This window comes from Lithobates pipiens, unplaced genomic scaffold (assembly GCF_037356315.1).
Source record: "Lithobates pipiens isolate NorthernLeopardFrog02 unplaced genomic scaffold, aLitPip1_a1.2 Scaffold_23, whole genome shotgun sequence".
NCBI lineage: Eukaryota > Metazoa > Chordata > Amphibia > Anura > Ranidae > Lithobates > Lithobates pipiens.
In genome coordinates, this window is record NW_027507785.1 from 81,459,638 (window position 1) to 81,479,790 (window position 20,153).

Below are 20,153 nucleotides of genomic sequence, written 5' to 3' on the forward strand. Positions count from 1 at the left end.
TATTGGATTTTTCTAATAACAAAAAGTAGAAAATATCATTTTTTTTCAAAATTTGCGGTCTTTTTACGTTTATATCGCAAAAAATAAAAATCGCAGAGGCAATCAAATACCATCAAAAGAAAGCTCTATTTGTGGGAAGAAAAGGACGCAAATTTTGTTTGGGTACAACATTGCATGACCGCGCAATTACCAGTTAAAGCAGCGCAGTGCCAAAGTGTAAAAAGACCTCTGGTCATTTACCAGCAAAATGGTCCGGTCTGAAAGTGGTTAAAACTCCACTGTTGAAAAAGAAGATTAATATGTACTTCTCAAGCAGGTGGTGGCTGCAATATTTGAGCTGTGGCAGAGCTAGGGTCATTGCTAACGCCTGACATTTTATATGACCCAGTGTCCCTAACTAAGCAATGTGGTTCAACCCGGCAGCCTGTTCTACCCTAATGTGGATGGAACCACAGTGCAAAGCAGGGGACAGCGGCAACTGGAGTTGACGCCTGAACAAGAGAAGTATTTCTCATCTTCTTTGCTGCAGTTTGTTTCTGATAGTGTAGCTTTAAAGCGGTTTGGTACCTAAAAATGAAACTTCATATTATTAAAATCACCAGATCGAATACTTACCTAAATGAACCCTGAAAAAAAAAATATTCTTTACTTACCTTTAATTTCAGAAGTTTCTGCTGACTTCCGGGTTGTCCTCCCGTGGGAGTAGGCGTGGTTATCGTCCTCGCAATGGTCCCTGGGAAATTTCTAAGCTATTTCCCAAGAATCCATGGGGGGACAATGAAATTGCGAAATCTGGTGAGATTTCGTTAGGACGCTGGTCACGTGACGAGGGCGTGTCCGAATTTGCCATTTTTAAAGTGGGCAGGCAGCTGTATCTGCCATTACCACTGCTATCACTGAGCATGCTGGGGAGGGGGCGGAGCATGCTGGGAGCCGAGCGTCATCGATATACAGGAAGTAAATGCCTGTGGACTTCAGACGCCCACACTTAAAATGGAAGACGCCAGAGCACCAGAGCACAAGTCATCCCGAGGAAAAGAATCGTCGAGCCGGGGGTCAAAAAAACGCCGGACGTGGATGCTAAGTGAAGGTAGCAGTCGCTCACCTGTGACACAGGTAAGAAAAAAAAAAAAAAAAAAAAAGAGCGGAATCCCGCTTTAAGAGCAGATATTGAAAGCCAACTGGCATTCTACATCTCTTGGGAACATTGATATTATTTATTTATTTTTGTGGTTGAACTGGATGGACTTGTGTCTTTTTTTCAACCTGACTAACTATGTAACTATTGCCAAGGAGATCTCCGCAGCAAAGTTTTCAATGCTCTGCTCCCACAAATGCCTGTATAAAACTGGACATACATTGAAAACTCCAACTGTCCCATCAACTCAACAAATCTTCACACCCAGCTAGGTACAAAGATTTCATCTGGTTCAAAGCCCTTAATGACCATTGGTCACTCTCAATATCGGTGTTGGTTCTGTATCTTCAACTAAAAGTCTGGTAACAAAAAAATATAAAAAGAACAAAAAACAAAAATGGAATTTCTTTTAACTCAGTGCCATTCTCCTTTTAGGCTGAGTGTACTTTACACTGAAGACGTTGTTGAACATTGTTTAGTTAAATGTCAAACAGCTTCAGGCTTTGTATGGCAATCTCGAAAAGCACATAAAGCGATACGTCTGTCGCCGCACTTGGATGGCTTTCTCCTCGCGAATACTTGTCTCATAACATGGAATTTACTTGTCTGTTTTGAATCCCTGTTTTTTTTTTTAGCAAAGCGAAAATAGAACACTGAGGTCCTATTACTCTTCTGTGCCTTCCAGCTTTTCCCTTTTAATCACAACTGAAACGGGAACTAATACCTTAATGTAGCATTCTAAAGAAAAAACAGTTTTGGACCAATTTTATTAAAGCAGTTTTTAGCTTTTTTTTATATATATTTGTATATATGCAATCTTTTTTTTACAAATTAAAACTCAATACATAACCCAGAGCATTTTGGGGTTGATTTACTAAAGTCAAATTGACTGCGCATTTTGCAAGTGCAGTTGCACTCTGCAAGGGCATTTGCTCCAGAGCTTAGTAAATGAGGGGAAGCAGTGTTGACTTCTATGATCCAATCAAGTGCAAGCAAAAATGTTTTCTTTAAATTTTCCTTGCATGCGATTGGTTATTCTTAGCAAAGTGATGCTTCACCTCATTTACTAAGCTCTGAAACCAATGCCCCTGCAGAGTGCAACTGCACTTGCAAAGTGCCCATCCTATTTGCCTTTTAGTAAATCAACCCCTATGGGTTAGCGAAAGACAACAGATTTTTTATTTTTTTTGGATGAACTAGAGAGACTTGTGTGTTTTTTCAAGCAGTCTTACTATGTAAGGCTAGCCATAGACAGAGCAAATTTCTTTCTTGCAACCACGGGTTGACAGTGTTGACAGGGGAATCCCTCTCGCCGAGCCATTGTGTTCTTCTGTGGGAAGGCAAAGGAAGCTGTCCCCGCCGGGAGAAGATAGTGATTATTACTAGCGGCTATAACAGCCACTTCTAAGGATCGCATGTAAAATCCGGCAGGTTTTTGTACCCAAGTTGAATGATCGATCAACCTGGGTACATTCAGCCTGCCCAAACATAGTTGGAATCTAGTCTTGTTCCTGCAGAACTGGGTAAGATTCAAAAAATCTATAGCCGGCATAACAGGAAGGGTAGACTGCTATGCGCCTTCTGTAGCCTGGCTGAAAGTTTTGGACTTCTGATAGTCATGGTTATCACTAGAACAAGAGGTAAAGGGATAACTTGCAATGTAGACCCATACACACTTTGTACAAACTTTGCCTTGGATTTATGTACAAACGGCGTTGGCTGTAAGTTTGTATTGCATACACACGATCTGACTTTTTAGGCAACAAACACGAACATAGTGACGTTTCAACATACTGACGACACTTCAAAAGAGGACGTTAAATTACTCCAGCGCCACCTTTGGTCAACTTCTGTATTGTTGTCTGATCGTTTGCATTGGTTCTGAGCATGCGTGTTTGTACTTTGTACAAAAGTCCGATGGTTTTGTGTACACATGATCGGAGTTTGCTCCATCGGACTTTTGTTGCCAGAAAGTTTGTCCGTTCGCACAGCCAACAAAAGTCCGATGAAAACCGAAAAAGTTTTTCAGATGGAGCGTACACACGGTCGGATGTTGCCTCAAAACAGCTAATTTGCATGCTTGTTGTCAAAAATTCCGATAGTGGGTACAGACCTTTACATTCACAACTGTTTAAGGGGAGATTTCTGCTTGCATTGCAGAAATTTCCTTTTACTTATTTTTTATATTTTAAAGACAAGAGAGGAAGGGAAACTCTTCAACGGGACATAGACAGCAAAAAAAGAAAAGAAAGAGAAAAAAGTGGAAAAAGTTTAAACCGTAGATAGAGGTAACCTGTATTTATATTTTCTCTTTTTAGAACAGGCAAGGTTCTCGCTCACCGCATATGGAGTCAGCCTTAGTTTACTTTGTATTCTAGAACATTAACAGCAAGCTACATCCTGAGCTAAGCTGTAAATTCTACGTGGAGTCCGTGAATTCTAAAAGTGGTAACCGAAACTATCCTCTCTCTATAAAACTGTCACCCTTTATCTATGAGCACACAAAAATAGCGTAAAGAATCTAGCATACGCAAAGGGAACGCTGGTTATGTGGTGAGTATAGGCTCGCGGCACTCCCAGAATATTTTACAGAGAATAAATCAATATCACGTTTGTTATATACCTTGTTTACTGGCCTGCAAATTGCAATGACATTACGCTGCTAAAAGTTATCAGTGAAAATTGCTCATCGATTACAAAAAAAGTAAAAGATGAAAAAAAACTAAATGAAAATGCCTAACATGTAATAGCAGTGACAAGACTCTGTAGTTGGGCAATGAAATGACAGAAAATAAAATGCATAAAACCCAGAGCTAAAGCTAAAATAAATGACAAATGCAATAGCCCTGGAGATGTAGATTACATAGGTGCAAATAATAAGCACATAAAATCCTAGTTGCTTAGCTTTTATACTCACAATCTGCCTTCATACTTTGGAAGGTGGAGGATATATATTTTTCTAGTGTTGGCTACGTTTACATTTTCAGTAAACTGGTCATTTTAAATACTTTGCGAGATTCTCAGTAACTCCTGTAAGGGAAGGGACGTCTATGTCCGAACCCTCAAGTTTGGGGTTGCTTCATACTTGCGTAAAATATAATTTGTATTAATTATAACAAATGTATGTTTATTTTTTTTAAACTAATTTTATATTTGGAATTTATTTCAGTTATATATTTTATTCTAAAGGTAAACTCCAGGCAGATATAAAAGACATGCATTAATTCAAATATATTTAGTAAAACATTTTTAAATGCAAGCAGTGTAATGCTATTTGACATGATATTGGCCTCTTGCAAGTCACTGTAAAATAGAGCTCAGCCTGGGGGGAGAAGAAGCAGCACAAGGAGCCAACTAGTTGTCTAACAATACACATTTTGATATAACTTCAGAACAATTAGCTTTTCGTCATTCCGACATCATCTCGATGATGAAAGATGATGTCGGAATGACGAAACGCGTCAAGATGGAGCCATACGATGAGCAGAGCGATGCCAGTGTTTTTGGGATAGACGGAGCAGATCCTCCATCGGCTGCAGCGGGTCTCAGTAAAAGCTGCAGAGAGCGGTAGGATTGTCCACGCATATCTGACACTGTGCAGTTAAGAATGTATCAATGCCTTGTGAACGTTGTTCTTTTGTGAGTGTATAATTTGAAGATTTTATGAATTTCATTAAAGAATCAGTTTTTATGGGATTACACTATGTTCGCCTTTCTTTGTATGTCTTTATCGAGATATTAAGGAGTTACCAATATAGAGGTGGACGGAGCAGTGAATTCTTACACCACAGCTAAAGCTTTTTGATATGCCTAATTAACCCGGAGGTCCCGGTAAGAGCAATACCAAAAGAGGGCCTTCTTTCACACATCCCCTTGTGTGTTTTTTTCCTTCTGCCTGCATGGAGGTGAATTTTATTGGTGTCAGCGGCTTACTGCATCTTCTACTATAAAGAGACCTACCTTTTCTAGAATATAGCTTTTGCATAATAATTTTTTCATATAATGCTATATGGACTATATGGACTGAACTGATTGCTTTGAATTTGTTTGTATCACACAAAAGAAGTAGATGTTTAAATAACTGATTAGCGCTGCTATATCTACATTTTATGGAGATTTGTTTATGTGATATATATATATATATATATATATATATATATATATATATATATACATACACACACACACCATATCATTAAAAGGAACGCCTGCCTTTACACACACATGAATTTTAATGGCATCCCAGTCTTAGCCCGTAGGGTTCAATATTGAATTGGCCCACCCTTTGCAGCTATAACAACTTCAACTCTTCTGGAAAGGCTGTGCACAAGGTTTAGGAGTGTGTCTATAATAATGTTTGACCATTCTTCCAGAAGCACATTTGTGAGGTCAGACACCGATGTAGACAAGAAGGTGTACTGGTTAGAACTGGCTCGCAGTCTCCGCTCTAATTCATTCCAAAGGTGTTCTAACGGGTTGAGGTCAGGACTCTGTACAGGCCAGTCAAGTTCCTCCACCCCAAACTCGCTCATCCATGTCTTTATGGACCTTGCTTTGTGCACTGGTCTAGATCACTTGGTGGAGGGGGGATTATGGTGTGGGGTTGTTTTTCAGGGGTTGGGCTTGGCCCCCTCCGGAGAAGGGAACGCCTAAGGCGTCAGCATACCAAGACATTTTGGACAATTTCATGCTCCCAACTTTGTAGGAACAGCTTGGGGATGGCCCTTTTCTGTTCCAACATGACTGCGCACCAGTGGACAAAGCAAGGTCCGTAAAGACATGGATGAGCGATTTTGGGGTGGAGGAACTTGACTGGCCTGCTCTAAAACCGATAGAACACATTTGGGATGAATTAAAGCGCAGACTGCAAGCCAGGACTTCTCGTCCAACATCAGTGCCTGACCTAACAAATGCACTTCTAGAAGAATGGTCAAACATTCCAATAGACACACTCCTAAACCTCGTGGACAACCTTCCCAGAAGAGTTGAAGCTGTTTTAGCTGCAAAGGGTGGTCAATTCAATGCTGAACCCTACAGACTAAGACAAGGATGCCATAAAAGTTTATGCGCGTGTAAAGGCAGGTGTCCAAATACCTTTGACAATCTATCTACCTATCTATCTATATATACATACACACACACATACACAGACACACTGTTTGTGTACATTTATGGCAATTTTTTTTAATGGATTGCCCTTATTTCTTGATCACCTTATACTACAAAAATCAGGCATAACAATGTTAAATAGTCATTTACTTTTAAGCACGGTTTAGATATTTTTCTTATATTGTTTTTAAACCATATGCTTATTCCTTTGATTAAGGGAATATAATAAATTCCCAAAAAGCGTTGGATAGGATTACAACAATCAATAAAGCATTTCTGAACATGGACCATTTGTTTACCCTTTTTCTGTATAAGGCTTTGCCCCTTCAGACTGGAGTAGAGCGCTTATTTTTTACAATACCGTATATTTTTTACACTTTGAATCACAGATATGAGACAAGTATGCAGATCAACATACTTGTTCCAGGTTGTTGACTCAAAATACTAAAGCTAAACGGTAAAACTAACCAGGAAACCATCATTTCCTAAAGGAGGTCAGCAATGGCAGTCCCTATAATTTTGTCATGACAAGTTTATTTTGTAAGTCATGTTGCTAAAACTTAGGGCTCATTCACACCAGATATGCTGCTCTGCAGGTAACTGCATTTATAACCAATGGTGAACTGCGTGGCATGTATTATAGTAAAAGACAACACATCTGCTGCCCAATAATAATGGCTTGATGTGCGGCAACTCCACATCCATGAGTCATTAGTCCAATATGTCCAAAGGCATATAACCAGCCAGTACATCTTCTTGTACAAAAGACCATCCTTTATATCACTTATGCGTTTTGGGCTGAACAAGCCTTTACTCATAGCAAACAATAGTGGTGAAATATAGTGAACTTAAAAGGTAGGCAATTTGACCAGTTCTGTATTCCAAAGGCCTTTGATACATTCGCCAAAAATACAACCAAAAAAGTACAAAAGAAAACACCGCTATCTGAATCTCTTTACACCACTTACCCCCATTATGCCGCATACACACGATCGGAATTCCAGCCAGAAAAAGACAGATGAGAGCTTTTCATCGGAAAATGCGACCGTGTGTACGCTCCATCGGAATTTAGCTGTCTGAATTTTCACCAGCCAAAAATTGTTAGCATGTTCTCAATTTTCCAGACGGAAAAACTTTCTATCGGAAATTAAGATCGTGTGTATGCAATTTCGACACGCCAAAAATCACGCATGCTCAGATTCAACTACAAGATGGAAGCTATTGGCTACTGGACTTCCTTTTTCTAGTCCCGTCATACGTGTTGTACATCATCGCGTTCTAAACGATCGGAATTTGGTGTGACCGTGTGCAGGCAAGACAGTTTTAGCAGAATTCCGTCGGAATTCCGTAGGGAAAAACCATCAGAGCTTTTTCCGACGAGAATTCCGATGAAGTGTATGAGGCATTAGTCTATAGTAATAACGAGGACAATCTAAAAGCTGCTTGGTTGTACATTGGTGTTATTGTATAAAGCAGAAATGTATCTGAAAGATGGTGAAATGTAATTCATTAAACACTCTTGCGGTTTGCTAGGCCCCCCATAGCTTTATGACCTACAAACAGCAGCTTCCAGCAGAGCTTAGAAATAATTAAGTGAGCGGACACTTGCCGCAAATGCATAATTATGATGTTTTCTTCTCTGTTATGTGTCTTTGTACGGTTAATTTGATCTATTACCTGCACACAGTGCATACAGACATTTTAATGGGTCAAATATCTGCTATAAGCTGATCAATACACCACAATCCAAATATCGAGCCATCTAATACGCAAGGAACACCAAAGCAACGTGAGGTATCAAATACTTCCATGTGATCACCTGCAGAATCCGATAAAGTGGCCAGCAGTAGTCACTAAAGAGGTCACTTTCATTTATGTCTATAGCACTTCTCCCTGGGGACTCAAAGCGTTTTTTCTGCTCTTGGTTTGGCGGTCATCTTGGGTATGCCAAGTAGAATATCATACTAGGTCCAACTTTAGACAGGAGCCAATAAACCCACTAGAATGTCTTTAGAGTACCTGTAGAAAAACCTGTGCAATCACAGGAAGAACTGTGCTGTGTTAAGTTTTTGTTTTTTTAAATTCTCTCCTATCCATACTCTTATGCATTTACTGGGTAAATTGGCACAACAAATCATCTACATCTGAACTTCAAATGATCAGGGCTGATTGGACATTCCAAAAGCAAAGTGCTCTTGAAGTGCTACATGAGGACAGTAAACAATTACTGAAACTGATCCCTTGTATGGCTCTCTCTGCAGCAGCTGAAAGCTAGCAGGAGGGAGAGAAGGAGCCAGCTTTCAGCTGCTGCAGAGAAACGCCATACAGCAGATCAGTTTCAGTAATTGCCCTCCCCCCTCGCCCCCACTGTGCCAATCACCCTTCCTGCATACATACAATTCACCCAGCTGCCTGGGTCCTGTACAGGAGGGCTGGTGGTACCCCCTTATCCACTGTCTTGCCTGTGTCCCAAGCTGAAATATTAGGCGGCCTTTCTAAAGAACACCACCTTAAAAGAGAGGCTTCCATTAGTGATTTTGTGATCTGAAAAAAAAGGATGATTTCACCTTTAAAAAAAATAATAAAGGCACATTTTTGGCAGGTAAAAAAGTGTACATTTCCAATTTATTTTGTAGAAGTCTGGAAGACATTTCACCGGCAAACAGCAGATCCCAGAGAGCAGGCAGATACACAATGACAGAAAGAATCAATTACCTATCTAGAGCGCTCAACAGTGCCCTGGTAGTTCATTGAGATGACAGCTGCAAAGTTTGTTGGTACTTGTAGTTCATTCATTCACAGAACTCTGAATGAATGAAGTGTACAGCGTCCCGCATGGCCACACTCTTTTTAAATAGTGACAGCGGGTGCAGGGAGAAGATTCACAGGGAAGTGGCTGCAGGATCAGGAACATGTAATGCCGTGTACTCACGACCGGACTTTTCGAGGGACTAGGTCCGACGGTCTTTCCAACGGAATTTCGGCAGAGCTCCGATGGACTTTCCGAAAGAACGGACTTGGCCATACACAATCACACCAAAGTCCGACGGATTCGAACGTGATGATGTACGACCGAACTAGAATAAGGAAGTTCATAGCCACCAGCCAATAGCTGCCCTAGCGTCGTTTTTTGTCCGTCGGACTAGCATACACACGAATGGATTTCTCGGTCCAGAGGAGTTCCGGTGGGAAAATTTAAATATTTCTAAAGTCCGCCGTATTTTTGGCAAGCAAAAGTCCAATGGAGCCCACACACGATCTAATTGTCCAACGGACCCGTTCCATCGGACCTTTGCTGTCAAAAAGTCCGGTCGTGTGTACGCGGCATTACATGTCCCACCCTAAAAACGGGTGGAACATGTAACATTTTCCCAAAGGTGAACTTATCCTTTAAGTGCCTGGCTGTAAGATTGACTCTCTTGCTTCGAGGGCATGGTACAACAGACACGGTACACTTTAAGTCTCTCTGGGAGACTTTGTACTCATCCATTCTTGAAAATGATTTCTATCCAATATTATATATTTTTGTCAATACCAAATGCAACTTTCCAAGCTGCAGATGAGATTTGGAGCAAGTTTGGCCCTATGCCGAATCACTGGTTGCTTCTGGGCACAGTTCAATAAAATTTGGTACACCCAGTATTTTAGCTCAGAGCTAGCACATCTCAAAACTTGAACACAATGCAGTAAATAAATCAAAAGCAAAGCCAAGGTGCCAGGCCTGACAGACTGTTTAAGTAATTAAAACAGTAGACACCTGCACATGAAATGGTAATTATACCCTGCTAGGTAACTGGCAGGCAATTAAACTCATCCAGACAATGGCAGAAGAAATTCTCATCGTTCTGCAGGAGTAAACACTTCAGAGTCAGCGGCCAAGAGTAAAGTCGGGTACACACTGAGTTTTTTTTCTTTCAACCCAGCGGCTTGAAGAAACAAAAACTGTCAGTTCCGTTCAGAGACGCTGTACTAATGATCTGACATTAGTACAGCGATCTCCCCCACTAAGGCCTCTTTCACCCAAACGATCTGTTCAGGTCTGCCTGTCAGTTTTTTAGGCGGACCTGAATGGATGCTCCATAGACCTCTATGGAGCATTGGATGTCAGCGGTGTCATGTCCGCTGACATCCGACCCGCTCCGATCCGAAAAAGTGTAACGGAAGAAAAACCTACTTTTCCATCCATCTGAGGATCGTATCGGGTGACGACGGACTCTGCTGTCCGTCGCCATCCGATCTCCCATAGGGGAGAGCGGCGCTCTGACAGGTCCGTCCCTGCACAGTGTGCAGAGACTGACCTGTCATCTTCCTGCTCAGTGGGGATCGATGGAGCAATTCCCCGCTGAGCAGAGCGGGTTCTGTACACAGACACGTCCGTGTGAAGGAGCCCTTAGCTGTTGTGTTCTGACAGGGGGATGCCCCCTCCACCAGCACACTCCCGTCAGCGCTCTTAGCTATTGGCTGAGAGCGATGATTGGGAGCCAGTTGGCTACTGGTTTTCCAGCATGCTCATCAAACAGAAGCCGGCCAAACAGACCAGCTCCCATACACATGGGCTGAATGTCAGACTTTTTTTTACTGAACCAGCCGATTTCACCCAGCATTCGGCCCGTGTGCACGGGGCTTTAAAAGCATCAAAAGCATATATACTCTGAATATATGTGTGTGTGTGTCTATATGTGTTTTGTGTGTGTGTATGCTACTTCTACACCTGGAGAGCCTGGAATAATAAGCCTCCCCTCCACCCAAGCACACTACACACTGTCCGAGTCATAGACACACCAGCCATACACTATCAGATGACCTCTCCCCTACCTCCAGAGCTGACACTTTAGCCCTGCTCCAGGCAGCGCTGAGCCAGCCAGGGGTGTCCTCCGTGATCACACTCTATCCTCACTGTGCTGTCAGAGACACAGCCCTGCCCCCGCTCTTCACATCCTCCTCTCCTCATTAGGCAGCAATGGAGATAGCTGCAATCCAGTTTTAATAAATTGTCTGGTTTTCAGATGAACAGGATTCAAATCCCAGGCTGTCCGGGTCAAAACCGGACAGGTGGCAACCCTACCTGTCACACTAAAGTAGGTAACTAAATACTGCTTCGATTTCAGACAATTTTCAAGCCATGCGTGTCCTTGTCTGCACCACTCAGCTCAACAAAGGTCCATTTATTAACTTTTGTGGAAGGAGCCAGGTGGAAATGTGTTGGCTGAACAGTAATTTTATCCAATCAGATGCAGTTATTTCAGGTATTCTGAAAGCTATGGGTGATGGTCGTCACAATTAAAAAGTTGGTATGGAAGGTTGGTTCGTTAAACAATGTGGATGAAGGACAATATTAGGTTTCCCTTGTTCAGCCCCTTTATTTAGTTGCCTGCATGTGAGCCCTCTTGATATATATTGTATCCTCCTTGGCACTTGTTCCAACCAGATATGCTACTGTGCATTTTCCAGTGTAGGCAAAATGCCTGAACAGTAGAAAACCCACTGTGTTTGTTTCCAGCAATGCACTGCATTGCAGAGACTAGAGAAAACACCCACATACTGCATGTTGGTTACACTGGTCTGTAGTTTGCCATTCAAGTCAATTCAAAGAAACCAACTATTCCAGAAAGTGTTCTGGGCATATGCCATATGTCCTGCCCCTTTCCCACACCACCACTATTGCTCAAAAGTTTCAATTAAAAATACAATTACCAGAATCATAATGCATTATGCCATTATCAGTGGAACAAATTGTAGAATATAATGTATACTTTTGATCTGCATTGTACAGTAACTCTAGTTGTTTTAAAACTAATATTGTTCAAAGTAGAAAAGGTGAATTTTTTTTGTGTATAAATTGCTAAGAAAATTTTGTTTTTGGAACATAATATCTTTAAAGCAAATGCAACGGATCACATGTTACTGTGTTGGTGAGTTGTTCAGCAATGTATGCCATCGCCAACGTGTATTGGGGCACCATTCACAATCAATGGCACTGCAGCACACTGACGCACGTAATGTTCATTGCAGTAACACACACGTTAGTTACTGCATTGCTACAGTGTAAATAGGCTGAAAATCATGTATTAACGCATGCATTTTGGTGTAAACCAACCCTACCATACAGCTCCCAAACTATATCCCTCATATCCAAGATGGTGCCCTGCACATATCTCATACGTGGACAATGTATGAGATATGCACGTAGTGTTTTTATTTCCCTTTTTATCCATTCCAAGATACTTGTTTTTGCAGCTGTTGCCTGCCAGGTTCTTTGCATTTAAAGCCAAATTAAATATAAAAACAGATGTAACAATAAATATGTGGGCTCTGACTAGCAATCTGGTATTTGCCAGGGGGGCTGGCAAATATGGGAACACAGATGACCCGGTGGGATCTATGAGCTTCTCAGTATCAGCAAGCCATCCTTTAAACGTCATCTATCACAAGGCGAAGCTCCCTTCTCAGAATCCTCCAATTCCTTCACTGAAAACTAGTTTCAGGAATGTCATGTCACTTGTCAAACCGTGCCAACATTTTTTTAATGTTACTAACTTGAATCCTTGGCAACACTTGGGGTGTATTGTACACGTTGTACAGAATGCCAAAGAAATCTAATTTTCTGCTGGTGGGGTTGGCCCAACACAGTTTGACAGAAGTAAGCACAAATGTCTAATTACAGGCATTCCATGGAATAGGTATTTTATCTTAGGAGAGATACTTTATAAGAGGCTATTATGTGTAAAGGTATGATGTGGCTACAGCGTTCCTTACTACTGCACCAAGGAGACTGCTCTGGTAGCTTTAAGGAAGGCAGATCCTGCTACTTAGAAGCCAGTGTTGGCAAGGTATTACATTAGTTACTTAAAATAAAAGCAGGTAAGATACTGCAATATGGTTCATACATCACAAAAAGAACAGGAAACTGAAATACCCCAGTTTATAAGGGATAGCTTGCCAACCTACCCCCCTAAAGTGGAGCTCAAGGCATGTTTAGCTCTGGACAGAATGGTGCATGTGCAAGTGTTTACTGCTATCTGTGCCCCTGCTAAAGAGCCTTTCACTCTCTTTGTGCCCCAGTGACAACAGGATGCCTACCCATCACCCCTATATGAGATTGCTGGATATCCTATTCCAAAACCAAATCTGGTGCAGCTGTGCATGGTATCCATTCAGCTTCTACCTTCAGCTTGTTCAATTAAGCTTTGACAAAAAAACCTGGAAGTTTCTCCTCCCCAAACTCGCTCACCATGTTTTTATGGACCTTGCTTTGTGCACTGGTCCAAATCATTTGGTGGGGGGGAGGGGGGTATTACGGTGGGGGTTGTTTTTCAGGGGTTTGGGCTTGGCCCCTTAGTTCCAGTGAAGGGAACTCCTAAGGCATCAGCATACCAAGACATTTTGGACAATTTCCTCCCCCCATTGTGGCCCCTTCCTGTTCCAACATGATTGTGCACTAGTGCACAAAGCAAGATTCATAAAGACATGGATGAGTGAGTTTGGGGTGGAGAATCTTGACTGTCCTGCACAGAGTGCTGACCTCAACCTGATATAAGACCTTTAGGATGAATTAGAGTGGAGACTGCGAGCCGGGCCTTCTTGTCCACATCCGTGCCTGACCTCAGAAATGCGCTTCTGGAAGAATGGTCAAACATTCCCATAGACACTCTGCTAAACCTTGTGGACAACCTTCCCAGAAAAGTTGAAACTGTTATAGCTGCAAAGGGTGGGCCAACACAATAATGAACCCTACGGACTAAGACTTGGATGCCATTAAAGTTCATGTGTGTGCATAGACATGCATCCCAATACTTTTGGGAATATAGTATATATATATATATATATATATATATATATATATATATATATATATATATATATATATATATATATATATCTCGAGTGAGTATTGTCACCCTATGACAAAGTGTGTTACTTGCAGAATCACCAGGTGCAAATGACAAAGAAAAAAACAAAAATGAATGCAGCCGCCACGTCTAAGGGCTGGTAAATTACATTTTTGTTTTTGGGTTTAGATACAACTTAAACAATCTTAAATCGCAAAGGCCAACTCCAATTATAGTACACATTGGTGGGCCGAATCACTTTACTGCTCTCCAATGACAATATTTCTTTATATTATATAGTCTCTAAACCTCTTCCTCCCAGTATATAACAAATTAAAGCTGTATTTCCTAATCATCTGTTTATTATGCCCAGTGGAGAATCCATTGCTGAATCGTGATGTCATCGCATGGTTTTGTATTGGCTGCAGTATTTGGGTGTAACCGGGAACTCTTACTTCAATATTTCACCACTGGAATCCATGACAAAAGGCCAGCATATGATTCAATTTGCCAGCACCAAGCAACAGCCGAACTTCATATTTGGGTAAGATCCTTTAAATTGACAGGCAGGTAGGTACATGTTACTCCTCCTTTTATTAAAGCCTCTCATATTTCACATAACATATATATAGGGAGTTATTACTACTAGTAATTTATATTTTACCAGTGAGGGGCTTAACTCATTATTTTTACTAATCCTGACTCTAGAATGAAAGAAAGTAAACATTAGATGAATGGAAGAAGACTTGGCAAGCCTGTTAGAAAGTGACCTAAGACCTTTTGTCTGCAGCAGATGTACAAGGCTCTGATGAAGACAATGCTTCCCCCTTTTCTGTCATTCACCCAGAAGGGATCTGTGGCCAAGTCACACTAGGACACCAGTTCAATTAAGTTAAAACACAACACAGCCAAAACCTGACATTTTCACACAGGAAGCATGAGAGGTGGACGTGCTCTCCAACCCTACACTGACTTCTACTAGATGATAAAAAGTCATGATTTCTTACTGCTGAAACCCAACTCCAGCTTACACCCTATCAAATCCAAGAAGTATATGCTACCAACACACCATGGCTCCATATAACAATTAAAAAATGTATTAAACTGATTACATCACAATAAGTGCAACAGCAACGTTTTGCAGCCATGCAGGACCTCCTCGTCAGGCATGCAACAGCCTGATGAAGAGGTCCTAAGTGGCTCTGAAATGTTTCACTTATTGTCATGTATTCCCTTTAATAAATTTGTGGACTAGTATAAGGATTTATGCTGTGATGTTGATAAATACTATCGTCTATATTGACATCAGTTAACTGGCGGGTTGTTGCAGCACACTCATACTAAAGGCTTTGCCTCCGGAAGCAGTGCGATGAAAGATTAACTTATGATATGATCTATGACATCCAGACACCTGTCACCAGGATGGGAAGCAAGTGTAGATCATTTTAAAATACATCTAAAGCCCAACATTTTTTTCTTTTTTTTTTATAGGGAATGTGATATCTACCATCCATGTCCTATTGGGGAGATAGTCCTTCACTCCCTGTTCCATGGGAGAAAATCTCTTCAAATTGAAGGGAAATTCCCTTGTAGACAGTGAAAGAAAGCTGGCTCCTGTGTCAGGTAAGTGACACATAATGGACTACTATGCGATGCATAGTAGTCCATTATGCTTTACCTTTGCAGGGAATCAAGAGGAAGTAAACCCATCAGGGTTTACTTCCTCTTTAAAAAGGAACTTCAGTCTACCTTTGGTAGCCCCCCTTCCCCAGCACCGTCATCTTTGTTAGTCTGCACAGGTGTGCAGAAGGGCTAGGCATGGCCTTCAGGTTTCAGCAGATATACCAAGATTTGTGACTTTCTAGCTCTGCTGCAAATTTGTGCATGTGAAGAAGCCTTAGCCCTTGTACACACGGTCGGAGAATCCGTCGGAATGTGTCCTATCGGACCGTGTCGTCAGATAATCCGACTGTGTGTGGTATGCATCGGACTGATTCCGTCCGAATATCCATCGGACCCAATTTTCCAACATGTTGGAAATATTTCCCGACCAACTGGTTTGATCGGACATACTCCAATCATGTGTAGCGAATTTTGATCGGACCAAGTGCCACGCATGCTCAGATCAAATTCCTACATCAAAGCTATTGGCTACTAGCCTGAATGTAGTCCCATCGTAATGAAATTACGTCATCACGTTCTGAATGATCGGATTTTTCGACAACTTAGTCGTATGCAACAGTTTCGGACACAATCCGTCAGACTAAATCCGACGGACAAAATCCGACGGATTTGGTTGGCAGAATCTCCGACCGTGTGTACAGGGGCTAAGGGAGTTTAAAACATAATAATACTCAAATGTGAGAGAGTGATGGGGTATTAGACAGGACAACTTTTTTTATTTTTAGGATGAAGGTCCGCTTTAAGTATCCATGGGGTCTGATAGTGAAAATAAAATAAAATGAAAAATATTTTAGGCTGGCATGGAAATTTGTCAAAACTGTCAGATCATCCCATCTGTGTTTAGGTACCCTGTGACTATAAGATGAGAAAATGTGTAATTGTCTTCCACAAAAGCTGGATCTTTTCAACTCAGTAGATTTCTTTCTAAAAAAAAAAGTTTGATTGTGTATTTAAATGCATGATAAATAGGCAGCTACTAATAATTATAAAAAAACCATCATTGTGCCATTGTATAATGTTGATCCAGCGAGTTATCCAATTGCCTTTGGGGATCAGGAAGGATTTTTTTTTTCTGTTAGAACAAATTAGACAAAGCTTTATAGGGGTTTGTTTTTGCCTTCCTGTGGATCAGCTCTGGATTTAGTGTTCTCAAGAATGAGAAGTTTATTTTGGGTTGATGGACATGTGTTTTTTTTTAACCTATTAAAAATGATGAACATTTCAAGAAGTTGCGCAAGTATACACAGACAGACACAGTAATGGCTACCTATCTGTTGTCTTTTTTACTACTTGCTTATATTAAATATGCCAGAAAGAAGCACAAAGATTGTATTTACTTGTTTAAAAGAGAAGTAAAGAAAATGATGCTTACCTAGGTGGATGCAGCATCAATTCAATGCTGCATTTGTCCTCCACCATCTCTGCACTGAGAACTGAGCTATCAACCCCCGCTGATCTCTCAGTTGTCCCCTCCGTTCTGAGCAGAGAGTGGTGGCTGTCAGTCACTGGCTCTCTGCTCTGCCCCTCCAGCGCTCACTGGAGCACTGGGCTGTGGAGGGGGCAGGAAAGACTGGCCCAGTCTCCCAGTGGCTTGCTTAGAGGCTGAGCCAGCTGCCAGTCCAGGCATCTGGGTGGATCCCGACTGTGAAGTCAGGATCAATTCAGCGACTTGACTGGCTGAGTCACGTCAGCAGTCAGTGCACTTTAGCTTTTTGTCAGCTGAAAACGGGTAACGCGTGCAGAACGAAGTGCACTCCTGTGATCCATAAGAGAAATAGGGCCAAAAAAACTTTAGCCATACCTGTCCTTTAAAGTAAAACTTTAATGCTTTGCATCAGTACTATCTGAGTTACTGATGTAGAAGACTTAAGCTAGTCAGGAGTTCTGGCTTTGTTTTGACTGCACTGGTTGCATGCTTCCTCCTGGTTAGGAATGGTAGTCATTTTCAGTACATGTTTACTGTAAGCCTAGGCCTGGCCAACGAACTACAAAAAACAGCTACTACTAATAATTCCATAACAATAAATTTGGGTAATAAATCTGGAGAACATGTGCACTTCTTGTTGCAGGCTTTGTCTGATAAATGATGCTCAATGCTTTAGGAAAACATTTTGCTTGCACAAAATGATACATTTAAGGAAAGCAAAAATGGAACACCCTCCCCCCCCAATGCTGAGGTCATACCTGTAGCATTCGACAATGCAAGCGACTCCATAGAACCTCTGGGAGTTTGTTCTGTTGGGGTTAACCCCTCAGTGAATTTAAGTGCATTGATTGGATGTCTTGTTCGACACTGTTGCGCATTCAGATTTTTGTTTTCTGGAACTCGTAGACTTGATCGGGCTTCATTAAAACTGTGAGTGGAAGTATCACTAAAGCTTTCTTGCTGGCGCAGTCTCCCTTGATAGTAATCCTCTCTGCCATCTTGATTGAAGCTCTCGCTGTGACTCATCATCGACAAACTTCTTTTTTGGTTACTGAAATGCTTTGCCCACATGTCTGGCTGGGCCCCGGCTCCCTGTCCAGGACTGTAGGAAGTCCTTATGTTGCACTGGCTGAGAAGCTGCAGAGGACTCTGGGATTGACTCCTCTCTAGCTTGTTGCCATAATTATAGAGTTCATCTCTGCTCCTCCATCGCTGATCACGGTTCAAGCTTGGGTTTTGACTTGATACGCTCAGTAGATCCATTTGTAAAGAGAGAGGGTCGACATCTGTCGAAAGTCTATTGGTAGTTACATGCAGTTGGTTCATGTTGTTGTCTTCGAGTTTAGCTTTATTCTTGCCTATCTTAGCACTACGACGTGACTCCTTTGCCCTGGCATTTTGAAATGCAGAATCTGAAGAGTCTGAGCCATTGGGATCCTCACCCAAACTGCATGCTCTTGAGCAGAATATCTGGCCTTGCTTGGGCAGAAAGGGACGTCCAAGTAGTGATTTTTTACAGTGGGCACAACAAAAGCAAGTCTCTGTAGCATGCCAGTGCTGTCCGTCATAGGTCATCTGTCCTTGGTCAATACCTGTAAAAGAAGAGAAAACATTATTTCAGATTAGGCATTTCAGTGGTGGATTCAGGGGGACTGCAAGATCAAAGTAACTCACAGAAAACATGACAACATGATTTATTATTGAAAGTATTATTATTGAAAGTTTTTTTTTTACACAATGTCATAGTTTCCCATAGATTCAATTATTTAATTCAAAAGTCCCTTCTCCATGCATCAGATATGGAGAGATTATACACTCTTTATGAAAGACCTCTTAGATCTTTTGAGGAATCCAGTAATGAGATCTATAAACTGGAGTCCCTAACTTACCTGTATCACCTGTCTTGCTGCAGCAATCTTCCTGTTCTACTGTCAATAATAACCTCAGAAAGGGGAAATGCAACCCCAAAACAGAGGAGAAGAAATAAAAACTTAAGACATACCAGAACTCAAAAAGTAAAAATGTCTTATATGGAAAAAAATGTAAATTTTTTAATCTTGCCTAAGCAGTACCATACAAAAAAACTACATTTTGCCTTGAATTCCAACTGAAAATAGCAGTGCACTTTTTGTGCCTAGGCACCAAAATGCTTTGAGTATTTGATGTATAAATGCAGCATGAGATCATCTAAGACACATATGTCAAACACAAGGTCCATGGCCAGATCCGGCCCACCAGGCCTTGTCATGTGGCCCTCGCACCCAGTTTTGCAGCTGAAACATGGTGGGGCTTGGGGCATAGTGCACCTTTAAATCCTGCACCCTGTACACAGCACACCCCTGAATCTGCATTCTGTATGTAAAGTAATCCTGACTCTCCTGAGTACTCTATATGTAGCGCACCCCTAAACCCCGCACAGCGCACCCCTGCGCTATTTACATAACACACCCCTGAACCCTGCATTCTGTACATAGTGCACTCCTGAACCCTGCACTCTGTACGTAGCACACCCTTGAACCCTGCACTCTGTACATAGGGAACCCTTGGATCTGCACTCTGTACATAGTGCACTCCTGAATCCTACACTCTGTACATAAAGTACTCCTAAACCCTGCACTCTGTATGCAGCCCATCCCAGATACAACTGGCCCTTTGAGGACAACCACACTGCTGTTGCGGCCTGTGATGAAATTGAGTTTACCACCCCTGAGCTAAGGCACTGCTGCCTCTACTAGTCTAAGGAGATTTGGAGTTAGATTAGGTTATGTCAATCTTGTTTCACTGTTTTCCTTCCTGGAGAAGAAACTGTGTCTGTGGACCTGCAATGTAAGGATCTCACTGCTTCTACTTCATTCACTCTGTAGATCCAAAGGATAGCCACAGAGAGACACACTGCAGAACAAGTCATGGCAAGTCAGTAAGCCCTGATCCACACTGATGTGATTACTGATGCGTTTCAGAACGCATA

At 41.6% G+C, this 20,153-nt stretch overlaps 1 protein-coding gene across 3 annotated transcripts in view; it reads right to left on the reverse strand.

Annotated features, from left to right (window-relative positions):
• Positions 1-20,153, reverse strand: part of PRICKLE2 (prickle planar cell polarity protein 2) — a 451,504-nt gene that overhangs the window by 30,596 nt on the left and 400,755 nt on the right. For all 3 annotated transcript variants that reach the window (XM_077451950.1, XM_077451952.1, XM_077451951.1), the window contains one exon: positions 17,944-18,777. In XM_077451950.1, coding sequence (XP_077308076.1) covers positions 17,944-18,777 — 834 coding nt within the window. The remainder of the gene's footprint in view (positions 1-17,943; positions 18,778-20,153) is intronic.